Source organism: Channa argus, chromosome 11 (assembly GCF_033026475.1).
Source record: "Channa argus isolate prfri chromosome 11, Channa argus male v1.0, whole genome shotgun sequence".
NCBI classification, from domain to species: Eukaryota; Metazoa; Chordata; class Actinopteri; order Anabantiformes; family Channidae; genus Channa; species Channa argus.
Window position 1 is genome coordinate 1,788,744 of NC_090207.1, and position 14,096 is coordinate 1,802,839.

The 14,096-nt window shown below is 45.4% G+C and overlaps 1 protein-coding gene across 2 annotated transcripts in view; it reads left to right on the top strand.

Annotated features, from left to right (window-relative positions):
- rusc2 (RUN and SH3 domain containing 2) overlaps nucleotides 1-13,573 on the top strand; it is a 34,082-nt gene extending 20,509 nt beyond the window's left edge. The window contains exons 4-13 of one of the 2 annotated variants that reach the window (XM_067522498.1): nucleotides 2,551-3,243; nucleotides 4,168-4,371; nucleotides 4,509-4,679; nucleotides 7,152-7,228; nucleotides 8,320-8,494; nucleotides 8,613-8,718; nucleotides 9,807-9,853; nucleotides 9,961-11,017; nucleotides 11,132-11,281; nucleotides 11,722-13,573. In XM_067522498.1, the coding sequence (XP_067378599.1) occupies nucleotides 2,551-3,243; nucleotides 4,168-4,371; nucleotides 4,509-4,679; nucleotides 7,152-7,228; nucleotides 8,320-8,494; nucleotides 8,613-8,718; nucleotides 9,807-9,853; nucleotides 9,961-11,017; nucleotides 11,132-11,281; nucleotides 11,722-11,923 (2,882 nt within the window). In that variant the 3' untranslated portion in view covers nucleotides 11,924-13,573. The remainder of the gene's footprint in view (nucleotides 1-2,550; nucleotides 3,244-4,167; nucleotides 4,372-4,508; nucleotides 4,680-7,151; nucleotides 7,229-8,319; nucleotides 8,495-8,612; nucleotides 8,719-9,806; nucleotides 9,854-9,960; nucleotides 11,018-11,131; nucleotides 11,282-11,721) is intronic. The other variant, XM_067522499.1, reaches the window with a different exon arrangement.
- Nucleotides 13,574-14,096: the final 523 nt, after the last annotated feature.

Below are 14,096 nucleotides of genomic sequence, written 5' to 3' on the forward strand. Positions count from 1 at the left end.
GCTAATGTGTGTTTGGACTGTGGGAGGAAGGTAGAGAACATGCAACCTCCACACAGAAAGGCCATAGCCGGCAGGTGGACTTGAACTTGGGACTTTCTAGCTGTGAGGCGGCAGTGCTAACCATTCTACCACTATGCCGCCAAAAGAAAGAGAGACATTTTTGGCTGGATCCCTTGTTTGGAGAAAACAAGTTATTCAAAGACCTCTGAGAAATAGTGAATGACAGATTGTTTGATCCCATAAAATAATGTACAGGATCAGTTATGGTACTTATGATTGTAAATGAAATCAAAATATCCCAATTCCTCCAGTTTTTTCCGCATCCACAAACTTGAGCTGCTAGAACTAGACTTATTACTTGCCGCCCTATTTAAAAGAAAGATCAAAGTCATTTGGGAAGCAGTTACCGGGGGCAACGAGACTAAGGACACAAAGATACCACGGTATCTAAGACATGGAGGAAACCAATGAAGAAATTAGAGGACAGTAGGTTTCCCGTAGCACCAAACGCGTCCTCCTCAGGCTCTGACACATGAAGATTTCAGATTAGAGGCTGTGCAGCATCTCCCAATATATTTATTATTCATCAGACAGCAGCCCGCAGCCTGCTAACGATGCTAACACGAAGCACAGGGCTGCAAAGGCAAAGCCTGAGCTGTGAAGGAGGAGAAGAGCCGAAGACAGAGACAGCTGGGAAAGAGCGAGAGGAGAAGGCGAGGACGGGAGGAGCGAGGCGTGGAGGCCGAGGCCGGGAAACAATGGCTGTTAGAGGGATGACGGAGCACTGGTTCTTTCCTCCATCCCCGGTGGGAGCTCAGGCCTGCTGGGCGTGTAGTATTCCTTCCCCCTCCTTCCTCCTGCCTTCTCCTCCCCCCCCTCATGTTTCTGCACTGACTCGTTGTCGCCCCCCTGTGGTCCAGACACAACACTGCACCCAGGTCAGGTGGCACCCGTGGGCGGGCCAGGGGGACAAGTAGGTTTGCGCAACACTGTCAACGTCACACGCAGTCCTGTCCATCATGCGCTGCATTGGATCTGAGAACACACACACTCAGAAAAACACAGCAGAGAAGAAGTGCAAAAAAAGGCTTCTCCTAGCTGGTGTCTCCCTCCTGACCGCAGTGCGTCCAGGTCGTGTGTGTGTGTGTGTGTGTCTGACTGTGGCATGTTCTCTGTGATAAGGCCTGTTGAGCTTTGTGAGTCGTGACTGGGCGATTTTTTTTTTTTTTTTTTTTTTTATTTTTTTTTTCCCTCTGCCTGTTTTTAGTTTCACTTCTGACCTTCATGTTTGTGTGGAAACAGGTTTGGATTCATGGATTGACTGATTAATCAACCAGAAACTAATCACATCGATTTAATAGTTTACTTACTTCCACCAGCTCGCAAACTGAGCCTTTGCTTTATGGCGTAAGATTAATACGTTTGGGTTTTGTGCTGCTGGTTGGACAAACTCAGCAACTTAAAGGTGTTGATTTTGGAAAAGAAGATGATTTAAAATATGATTTTCAAATATTATTATAAAATGAAAATGATTATAGTTAAATGAACTAAAATAACACTAGTATCTCTACCCTGCAATGCCAGGTCACCACAGCTCCCACTGGCCACTAGTAATATTAGGACTTTCACTAACGTGTTGCATAAGTGCAAGAATGTGTGTATTGTGTTGTGTACTTGACTTTCACTTTTGAACTACTAGATATGTTTATTTTCCTATTGTGAAGAGCATTCAAATGATAAATGTGTGGATGATGAACACTAACTTTAAATTGTGCAAAAAATACAATGAGGAATGTTACGTCAGTCTTTGTGAAATGTAATGCTAACCTCTGTTAGCATGGAAATGGTAAATCCTGTTATGTGGTAGCATCGAGCTAATGCTGACTATGTTAGGAAAGGCTTCCATTTTTTTCTGATAACTTCATTGGATATTCGGTTTTTTCTTGAAATCGTTGATTTTGTAGGTTTTTTGTGTTATGTTTTTCTTTTTGTTTCTGCCATTGGGCCCCACAGACTGGAGTACACAAAGTTTTTTACTTAGAGCTACAATAGACAACTTCAAAAGGCCATTTTCACCAGTAAAAGGAAAAAAAACAGAAGTTAATTCAATCATGATGACAAATGGAGAAACTTATACACTGAATGGCCAAAACATTAGAACTACCTCTTCTTATAATCCACTCCAGTACGACGCCACTGCCCACTTTGACCTCAATAATAAGCAGAGAGTAGATTTATCACCTTTCTCATATTTTTAACCTAATAACAGAAATTCTAACCTTGTAAAATTAGAATTTGTGGCAGAGCTGCAGTTTTGGATTGTATAAGATTGTACGGGTGGTTATAATGTTATATCTGATTGGTGAATATATCATAACATTAAAGACAAGTTTGGCCTCTTGTGTTTTACCAGGTGTCGCCCCATTTATTAGGAACACGTACATAGACGTAATGCATTCTAGTAGAACTAGTAGATAACTAACCCTTTCTTTCCCCCATTTGACGTCTCTGTCTTCTTTCCACCCTGCTGTCCTTCTCGTGTCCACCCAGGTGGTCTCTCCAGTTCCTCAGACAGCCGCCCGGCTGTGGTCCGCTACAGTAAAGACCAGAGGCCCACAACCCTCCCCATCCAGCCTTTCACTTTCCACCACCAGTTGTCCTCCAAACCCCCACAGCCCAAGCCCCTGTTGCCCCTGCTCACAGGCTACGTCTCTGGAATGCAGGCCCGCACCAGTTCTGGCTCTGGTTCTGGTTCTGGCTCTGGCTCTGGAGGTCCGGTGGGGGAGGAAAGTGAGGATGCAGCTGAAAATGTGCACAGGTCTCCAGAGGCTGTGGGCGCAGCAGCCCCTCCTCCTGGATCGGTTCGACCTTCACCTCTTGGGAGCTACTCCCCGGTTCGGCTCCAGGGGGTGCCCAGCTCTGGAACCTGCTCCACCTGCACCCCGAGCCCTCAGCCGGCACACAGCCGCTCCTGCCTGCTTTCAGCAGGCCTCAGCCCCCTGCGAACCTCACCAACAGGAAAGCACGGAGAGGGGTCGGCGCCAATGCCCTCTACACCTCCACCACCATCCCTGAGGGTGAAGAGGGGGATGGTGCCGCCGATGCTACCGGCAGCACAGGGACACTGTTTCCATCGTGGAGCTCTGCCCGGTCTACCAGCAATCCAGAACGACACTCTGAGCCCACTGGGCTGCTTGGACTCTGTGGAGGGAAGCAAAGGACCTGGAGCCAGATCACATAATGGTGGGTTCCAAAAAATTGGAGTGTGTTGTTGAAGCATGTTTTATTGGATGTGAGCACGAGAAAAGCAACTTTGCCAAAAAAACAAGTTAAGAACAGGCAGCGTTAGATTAGTTAGATTCTGATCCTCACCACAGCATCAGTGACACAGTTTCTGCAAATTCACATGAAGTATAAATACGAAAACACTTTTAACGGACAATACAGAGACGTCCTCTTCACTAAATTGCACAATGTATTATTATTATTTATTTATCTTATTTCTTTCATATATTTGTTATTATGTGTAACAGCTGCTGCAACACAGAAATGTCTGTGTGGGGATTAATAAAGTATCTGTTTAGCTAAAAGATCTGCACACGTACAACATGCAAAGAAGTTTTCTGAGAGTTTGAAATGGTTTTGAGGTCTCCCTGAACTTTTGCTTTTCATTCACATAATGGGGCAGAAATCAAACAGCCACAGCAACACAAAAGTCTCCTGCTTTCATCAGTCGTACCTCAACGTCAGGCAGAACTGTTAAAAATAAGACTTTTGCTGCTGGGTTTTCTGGGTCGTAGGCACATTGTCTTTCATCTCTCCTGTTTTTTTCCTTCTCTCTTGCTTCACTTTACATTCACTTTGTTGCAGCTGTCAGTGGCTTCAACAGGTTTACACTGAGCTGCCATTAACAGACTAGAAGCAGTGGCTTGCTGTTCTCCTGAGATAAAACATGGCTGCCGTCACCTTGTTAATGTGAACTTTAAAAAACCTTCTTACTTTTCTCTTTTCTTCTCTCCCTTCCTTCCTGCACACCTTTCCACTCACATTTCTTCCTTTTCTCTTTTCCCCAATTATTCCTCCCATCCATGTACTCAACATATCCTCACCTGACCACCTCCCCCCTCCATCCTAATCCTAACACCCCCCCCCTCCTGCCCCGAACAGCACACCACCTGTCCCCTCAGGCTCTCAAATGGAGGGAGTACCGTCGCCGAAACCCGCTGGGGGTGGAGAGGGTCTCTGGGCCCCACTCTGGCATAGGATCTGGCAACTTCGAACACAGAAGGGGTGGGGGGCCACGACCTGCCAGACGCAACGTATTCGATTTCCCTTCAGCGCCCTCCAGCCACGTGCTCGGACGGCTTAATGGTGCTAATCATAAACCTCTAACAAATACGCCCTTTGACGGTGTCCCTCAGTTGCATTTTTATGTTCCTAGGTTCCTAACAGCTTCTCGGTCTTTAAAGTGTCTGCGTCTCATTGGGTGTGTTTGTGCGTCTCTGCAGTGCGTCAGGCTGCAAAGCTGCAGCAGAGCTACGGCGACTTCCTGCCGGATTACTTCTCCCTGACCGAGAAACCGCCGGAGGAGTTCTGCCTCTCCCCCGACGCTTCGACTTCGTCCTCCTGCTCTTCCTTGCAGTCACACACAGTCTCTGTGGACCTGGCACAGAAGAGAGGTGAGGCCACGTGCATTTAAGTGCAGAACACTGGTCCCAGTTTAAGTTTTCCTGATTATGGATTCACTCACTAGTACAATGTACAGCAGCATTTTTTATTTAATCATTGATACCATCTCGTCTCGGGGATATTTCTGTGATTTTTAAAGAGTTGTTAATATTTAAACATCATTATGCACCATTATCCAAATGATCAATTTGTAAATTCATATTTTTTCTGAATATTTGAAAGAGTTTCAGAAGTTACCTGAAGTGCCCCATACTACAACTCAACTTATAGCTAATGCAGAATTACTGTAAGCTTCACCATCGACACAAGTAAACGTTGACGCAGGCCTTCGCTCGGAAACCTTCCCACGTTTCTTTTATATTTGCACGGTAGACGTACGTGTCCACAAGAGGGAAGTATTGCGTTTGACAAACCCATTTTGCTGAAAATGAAGAAATAGAATTTGACATGTAAACAACATTCAGCATCTGTAAAGGTAAACACAGATTTCAACCATAAAATAGACCTGATGATCTTTTCCAGACCCCTGCAGCAATGGTTCCTCAGCGTGATGATATGCTGAGGTGTGGTCTTCTGAACTGAAATCCACAGCAGCAAAGATCAGAAAATGAGGCCCTTGAGTTCCCTTGTTTTCATTGCTCAAAGTATTTTATAGACATAGAGAACTTTTATGTCCCGTCCTTTGTTGTTATTGAAAACCCCTATGAATATACGTAATTTGTGAAGCAATTTCAGTTTTCATTACCCAGATAATTTGTGTTGAACAAACACATCTGAAGACACTCGAGTGTATCGTTCTAATGAAATCACAGCCTTTAATCAAAACCCAATGAAAATAAAATTAAAACACTAAGGACTGAACAAAGCAGCAGTACAACAATAGAATATATAAAACAACATATATATGTATATATGAAATCAATACATATCTTTTTCTTTCGTGTTATTTTCCCATTTCAACCCCGACTCCCAACATTATCAAATCGGCACTTCTTTGCAAAACTGTATTAATATAAATTTATCATCCATAACGAATACGTTTAGTTGTTCTTAGTGCACAGTTTTAAGGACCTGTCTCTGCAGGAGTGAAATAGTTTTGAAAATGGTTTTGCTCGAATCAAGTGCCTCTCACTGACATAAGGCTACTTGACAGTGAGGAGAGTAATTCCAGGCCTCTTGATGCAGCAGGAAGATCATCCTTCATTTTCCTCCCAGACCAACATCCACATCTACTGAGACATTTGATTTATTGAGCATTTTCTTCCTTTTTTGTTCAGACACAAATTTATCTAACACATGCACAAGTAAGCAGCTATTTTATGCTATTTTAATTTTAATTGTTTTGTGTTGAGTATTTTTTTTTGTTTGTTTTTTGCTGAAATTAAATTGTGATCTTTCTAACTTTAGTTTCTTGATTCTTATTTCAGCATCAGGTTATTTTATCTTGTTTTCTGAACAGGCTGACAGCCGACATTTCCCCAAAAGGCTCCACTACTTGCTGTTTTAGTAAATGTAACTGTAAATTCAGGACAGGAACGCAGAAGGACAGATGGTGGTTGACTTTGCAAAGAGGATGGAAATGGCTGTAGTGAACACTTTCTTCCAGAAGAGGCAGGAACATATGGTGACGTATAAGAGAGGAGGTAGAAGCACTCAGGTGGACGGCACCTTGTGCAGATGTTGTGATCTGAAAGAGATCAGTGACTGTAAAGTATTGGTACGGGAGAGTGTAGCCAGACAACACAGGATGGTGGTGTGTGAAATGATGCTGTTGATGAGGAAGATGAAGAGGACAGGAGCATATAAGGACTTGTATGTTAGGTTGGACACTAAAGAGGGAGAGGTGGATTTGTACAGGTTGGCCAGACAAAGAGATAGAGATGGAATAGATGTGCAGCAGGTTAGGGTGATTAAAGATAAGGATGGAAATGTATTGACAGATGCCAGGAGTGTGATGGGAAGATGGAAGGAGAACTTTGAAGAGTTGATGAAGTCGCAAAGATTATTAAGAGTCCTGAAGTATGGAAGTGTCCAGGAGAGGTGGCAGTAGAGTTTCTGACTAGTTTGTTTAACAAGATCTTGGAGAGTGAGAGGATGCTGAGGTTGGAGCTGCCAGGCAGGAGGTGTAGAGGAAGAGCAAAGAGGAGATTTATGGATGTAGTGAGAGAGGACATGAAGTTAGTTGGTATTAGAGAAGATGATGCAGAGGACAGTGTTAGATGGAGGCACATGATTCACTGTGGAGACCCCTGATAGGGAACAGCCCAAAGGAAAAGAAGAAGAGTAAATTCACACAGATTTGCAGCACATGTTCAAAATTTAGATCTTTCTGCAGCTCACCTTCCTGCAGAGGAGTGTTAAAAAAATGAATTGAGTGCAGAAGAAGACATTTGCATCAAGTGACCTTCATTGCACAGCTACAAATGTTAATAGACTGTGTTTGTCTGACTCACTCCCATCAGGTTTGGTGAAAGCCGTGAACACAGCAGTGGATCTGATTGTGGCTCACTTCGGCACCAGTCGAGACCCAGATGTAAAGGTAGGAGATCAGAGGGAATCAGCAGCAAAAGCACAGTGGCTTCTGCCGGTTCAGGCTCACATCACATCATTTAAAAGCAAACAACCTTTTCTTCCCACTACAGCAGGAATAAGGTCATTAGATCAGAGGTTTTATCATTTGTTTAGACACTTGAGTCCAGTCTGAAGTCTCATTTTTAAATCAGTGAACACACAGGCTGAAACTGAAGCTCACTGCCCAAAATGACACTGTGTTTGCAAAATGCTCCGACACTAAAAAGACATCAATCATGCAACAAAAGCAGATTCTTACCTACAGTTTATGAATCAATATCCACGTCATGGTGATTTTCCTAGAGAGAACAAACCCTGCTGCTCTGTTTTGAGATGACCTGGTGAAATACTGTAAATAAAAAGAGAAGTTTCCATGATTCATTCTCGTGTGCTGGACTTTCTGTATTCCTGTTCCGACTGTTTTCCCTCATCTTCGATTCAGGTTTGTAAACAGCAGCACAGCAGATAATAATAAGGACCGATCTCTGATTGGAGAAGTTTGTGTAGGGGGTCGCACACAGATTCATCCAATAAAGTTTTGGGTCACTAAATGCTGCGTATTAACCTTTTGCAAAGACTGTGTGAAAGCAATGGAAATGCATGTAAAGGATTTTACAAGAGAAGACTTCTGCTGTGCTGACAAGGTGATGATGATCAAGTGGATCCCAGTTTAATTGAAGGCAGCTTAGCAACTAGCAACAAGAAATATTCTAAAACCATGTGGTCAAGTCATCTGGTGAATCACAGCGGCTTCACAGACAGATGGCGCTGAAACCGCAGTAAGAACAACATTTAGGACGTCGGCCACCACCTGACATCTTAACCACAGCACCACCAAACAAAAAAAGTGTGTGTGTGTGTGCACGATCTCTGTTCAGGTCCTGGAGTTTGTTGATCGCTCATTTGTCTTCCTTCCTAACAACATATCTCAGCTCAGTTCGACCATTGTGTCTTTTCCTTTATCTGCTGCTTCACTTGGTAAAGACTTTATTGGAGGATCTTCTGACACGTACTGTAGACAAGAACACTTTGCTCAGTGTTTCTCTGCATCCCTCCCAGGGTAAGCTGGGAAACAGCTGGGTGAGTCCCAACGTGGGTCACCTCATCCTGAAGTACCTGTGCCCGGCCCTGCATGAGGTGCTGCGGGACGGTCTGAAGGCCTACATGCTGGACCTGATCATCGGACAGCGTCGCTGTCAGCCCTGGACCCTCGTGGAGGCCTCCACGCAGCTGGGTGAGAACAGTGGGGGGTTTATTTGTGAGAGTAGATGTATCACAGTGGAGGGAGAACAATGAGGCTTTGCTACTTTATGCTCGACACAACATAGTTTTTGTTTATTCGTTTCCATCAGGTCCGTCGACACGTGTCCTCCACAGTTTGTTCACGAAGGTGAGCCAGTACTCGGAACTCACCAGCCACAGCATGAGGCTCAACGCCTTCATCTTCGGCCTGCTCAAGTGAGTCTCTTTCTCTCTGTTGTCCACATGGTTTCTTTTTGCGTTTAGAGTGCTGCCTGTTTATGGCTCTTTGTGGTGAGATCAGGTGACTGAGTGGGACAGCGAGAAACTCTGGTTTCTTTGCCGTGATAAAAACTCTCGGGGAGCTCTCACGGTGTGTTTTAGGGCTTTATCCACCTGCAGTATGAAAGTACATTTCGGTTTTCCATCATTTGGCTGAATCTGAGCAAAGCTAGAGCATCAATACCTGGTGGCCTGGTTCCTCTGGAAGCCCTTCATGCTCATGCTTTAACACAGCCTCCACCATGTCTGACAGATGCTGGGGTCAAACTTCAGATCTCTTTCTCTTCCCATCATTGTGCCACACGTGAGTCTTGGTTTTATCAGTCCAAAGAATCTTATTCCAGACCCAGGCAGGTTTTTAAGGTGTTTTGAAGTCTAATCCAGCATTTTGACCATCCCCCCTGCTTTTATAAATAAAAAGCAACTGAATTAAACAGTTTAATGGTCACTGGGAGAAAGCATCTCCTGTGCTGTTCTGTGGAGAACTTGACAGTGATCAGTCTCTGGCTGAAAGTGCTGCTCTCTGCAGCAGAGTGGGTGGGAGGGATGGTCCAGGATGGACAGGGGTTTGGACAACATGCAGAGGGTCCATTATTTATGAGCCACCAACAATGGGGGTGTGTCTAATAACAGCTGTAAGGCTGTAAGTCCTGATTGGTTAAAGCCACGATTTTGCCAAACTTCGCTCACATCTTGAGTGTTCCGTCTCAGATTCCATGTGGTGGTGTGTCCAAATGCCAAATGCCAAAAACGTATAGTTGTTCCAATATTAAATGCATGCTGAGGTCTCAGGTGTGCTAACTCCCCTATGATGCATTAAAATCAGGTTAAAAATAATTGGCTGGCTGGGGTCTAGTTTTCTACATTCTTATGTTTCCATTACAAACAGCGGCTGTAACATGTGACTGTGTTATGTATTAAGTAGTTTGTTCTGCCAGGTTGAACACTGTCAGTATGAAGTGAATCAGTGTCAGATGCTTTTTTTGATGCTGCAATTGACATAATTGACTCAAATTTGATTTCAGCCTGAAATCTCTGGAATTCTGGCTTAACCACCTCTACACACACGAAGGTAAGACTCAGTTGGCATCTTCAAACTGGTATTTGATATCCACAGATTCAAGTCATGTTTCTTCTGATTGTTCTGATCTTCTTCCTGTTTGGTTCTACTTTCTTCAGACATTATAGCCACACACTACAACCAGTGGGGTTTCCTTCCCCTGTCGCATGGGGCTTGCCAGCCTCTCTTCGAAGAGCTGCTGCTCTTGCTGCAGCCGCTATCGCTCCTCCCCTTTGATTTGGATCTTCTGTTCGAACCACATCTCCTCCAAAAGGGGCAGGAGCAACTGCGTCGCAAGGAGCAGCTGTGTTCTGCAGGCCAGAGTGAAGACCAGTCAGCTCGCTCCACCTTCCAGCTCATGAGAGGATGGAGCGCCAACTTGAGCGAGATGGTCAGGGACTCAAGTGCCGGGCTGAGACAGGAGGCAACTTGGCCCAGGACGGAAGGAGACAGGTCAACCAAAGATGAAGCGGGAGTAGAATTGAACTTGTGGAAAGAAGGCACAGCAACTGAGAGAGAGAAAGCCAAGCCTGTTAGCAGACAGACAGCAATGGAAGTAGGGTTTGCCAAGCTTTGTAAGGAAAGAGGGATGGATGGGCAGAGAATGAACGGTGTAGGACAAGACAGCCAAGGGGAAGGTGAGGATGAGCAGGGGAAGGACAGGAGGAAGGGAAAAGAGAAGGATGCAGGGGATGAGGGCCGTCAGCGGCAGGACAGACAGGCTGGCTGGTGGTATCAACTCATGCAGTCCTCCCAAGTCTACATCGACCAGTCTGCAAAGGGGTCAAAGTTCATCAAGGCAGAGAAGAGGAAGAAGTCATCAGAGAGACGACAGGGCCAGCTACCACCCACCAGAGAGGGGGTGGTGGAGGGGGCTGAGTCCAGCCAAGAGGGTGAAGGCTATAGAAGCAGGAAAAGCAGCGGTAGCTTCGGCAGAGAGTCGACTGGATCCAGGGGAAGGCCTTCCTGGATGGGCAGCCCGCCAGAATCGGTCTTCAGCCAAGAGAGAGCGTTCAAACCTCCGGAGTTCACAGGGACCAGAGCCCAAGCCGCAGGCCAGGAGGAGAGCCCCTCACAGGGACAGAGTTTACGCTGGGGCAGGATCTTTGGGTCCAGCGCTGGTTCGTCTTCCAGAGTGGAGGGAGCAGAGCAGAGGGTGAAAGCTCAAAAGAGCAGGTGAGTTTTCAGGATCAGCTATTCTCAGTAGAGTCTCATGCAAAATTACTAACCTGTGTGGTTCTGAAGGCTGATGCAGTTTATTCCTCCGGGTTCTGTGTTTGTCTCCTTCAGGCCCCCATCAGGTTGGCTTGGCCTGGACGGGTCCGTTCTTGACCTTGTGAGTCAGACTATTTTATCAGGGAGCGGGAAGAAGGCGGAGCCTGCAGCCACGCCCACTCACAACCAAAACACACCGCCGGAAACCAAACAGCGGCCTCCGTGGTAAGTAGATGGATGGTATCGCAGGAAGTCGTCCAGGTTTTATAATAGATTCTGGCTTCTTCTTAGTGAGTTGTCATTGAAATGGGAAGAGAATCACAGAAATACAGCAAATGTGCTGAGCTGAGCAGCTGGAACAAGGAAACTTTGGCATTTTTCTTTCTAAAGTCATTTGTTAAATTAAATGTTTCATGCAGAATCACCATGTTTGGTTAGTTGTCAGCCAGCAGCCTGGATCAGCGTGTTTGCTGCTGCCCAAAAACCTTTAGAAACTCATCAGCCAGACTTGCTGCTCCACTCGCTGACGTGGTTCTTTATTCTAACACGGAATAAAAGGCTGCAGAACTTGACCTACAGTAAACTTTCCTTTGATTTGACAGTTGATAGCTGCAGACTAGTTGACCGTCCCCTGACGCTTGGCTTGACTGTCTCTCCTTCTTCAGTCAGGTGCGAGCTCTGTGCCACCACATAGCCACCGAGCCCGGCCAGCTGAGCTTCAACAAGGGCGACATCCTGCAGGTCCTCAGCAAGGCCGACCCCGACTGGCTCTTCTGCTCCCTGGGCTCCTCGCGGGGCCTGGTCCCCATCGTCTACGTCACCCTCAGCAGCATGGAGGACAGCCAGGACGTCGCCGGGAAGTACTGAACCAAAGCCGCCACCAAGTGGACAGTGTTAGAGATGAAGAAGGTTCATCCCTGCAGTTTGCCTACTGTGCTGCAAACTGGCCCTGGCTGCTGTTTGAGTGGGAAAACTGTACTCGGAGAAGACGTTCTGTAGAAAACATTAGGAGGGAAGCATGCAGGCTCGAACACAAACATCCAGACAAAGTATGCATGCGTACACCCACAAACCAAAAGTCCAGACATGAAGCCAACCTCAAAGACTAGATAACGACGCCACTGTCCAGTCTGTAAATCGCCCTTCTCCTCTTTCAACAAAGCAACAGCAGGCTGCCGAGAGATTAGAATCTCCACTATATGATATTCTGCACAGTCCCCCAGTTGTAGCCCCCCGGGTCGGTTTTTTCGTGTCCTGTCGCTTCTGTAGTGCTGAGTGATCGTTTTAACCATAGAAGCCAGTGAATCCCTGTTTGCTGCTCCACCTGTGTGAGCAGAGAACCACGCTGAGGCGCGTTGGTTGGGAGTTGAAGGAATAGACGGACTGACAGGCTGCAGGCCTTTTATTGTGGTGGGGAGAGTCAGCAGTTAACAGTAAGTGCATGCAACCTCGCAAAAGCACCATTTCCTGCACCCCCCTCCCCTTCACTCCTACATGATCAAGCAACAAGTGGCTGATCTCTGAGCTGTAGCTGTGCATCTGATCTGTAAATGAACACACACACAGTCTTCTTGTTTTCTCCACGTTTCAGTTTGGCTGAGGAGAAGCGGTGAGATCTTTCTGAATGTGCGTTAGTTAAAGGGATAAATGATCATATTTATGTCTTAAAGTGCATTTAGAGCAGCTTCAAGGATGGAGGCCTAATATTTAATACACGTGTCCAACTTGTCCCCGGGGTCGTGGCGGCAGGGATCCGCGTACACTTCAAAGGAAGGAAAGATTTAAAGGGAAACCTCACACACACACACCCAGGTTGGACATTACAGCTACGCACAGCAAACCTAACCAGACACTCAATCCAAACATAACACACTATGAAATGGGAAAATTCATGTACGTGTATTTAAAAAAATGAATGCTTCTGTAGTAATATATCATTTTCCTTTTTTGCATTCATGTACAGTTTTTATTTTTGTGTATGATTGTATTTAATTTCAACAAAAATGATTAATTCCTTCTCACTGAAGTGTAAATATATTTAAATCCGTCTGCCATAGATTTCTATGTATGAATGTTATTGATGCGTTTTATGTTACATATAGGAAGCATCTAATTTGGTTTCAGTTCTAACAACCTGCTGACTATAATCCAAGTGAAGAACTCGGTGACGGGAGGATTTTCAGTCCTCCGGGCAGTTTGCCGTTCGTCCCGTTCGGAGACATAAGCCGGAGAGACTCGGAGGCTTTGGCATGTGATGAGGTGGAACATCGTGCTTTTTAGGACGCTACTCGTGTACGAGTGACATAAAAAAAGAGAGGAAGTGAGAAGCCGTGTGTCTTCTTTCTCTCTCGCTCTTGTGATTCCTCTGTGCTGCCTTTCTCTCCTCGGCTGTAAATACCTTCAGCATCAGTGACACCGCTCTCCTCTCTGCCCAGGCTATATGACGTGTACGTATGACATTATGAAACTACTATGGATGTTAAATAACAAAGTGCTCATGTGATCACAAATTTAAAAGGCTCCTGTGTGTCTCTTTTTTTTCTTTTTATTTATGAATCATGCAGCCTGTTGATGAAAGGGAACTGAGGGGTTGTACAGAGGTTTTGTACAAAATGACGGCTGTGCATGAGCAGACTGTCTGTAGGTTTCTGCAGGAGCATCATATCCTTTTTAAATCCAACTAAAACATTTGAAAACATTTAATTTTGAGCTAAATTTGCCTTTTTTTTGTGCTGTTACTCACTCAGTCTGACGAAGCCTTCAGCTGGTCAAAACTCAAAGAACTATTTAAAAATATGATCCCAGTATCCAGAACACAGGCAGATAATCAAGAATAATAGTCACAAAGTCAATAGTAGCAAATGCAGACACCACTTTAAGTGAGTAAGACATGGCCTCAGTCACTGAGGTCGGCCTCTTCTGGAAGCCAGTGAAGACCAACAACTGTGAGTAAATGGTAAAGTCACATTCTCATTCACCTTTTACTGAGCTGTAATTTGTTGCCCACTCAAACACATTATGAAGCAATAAAGTGTGTGAC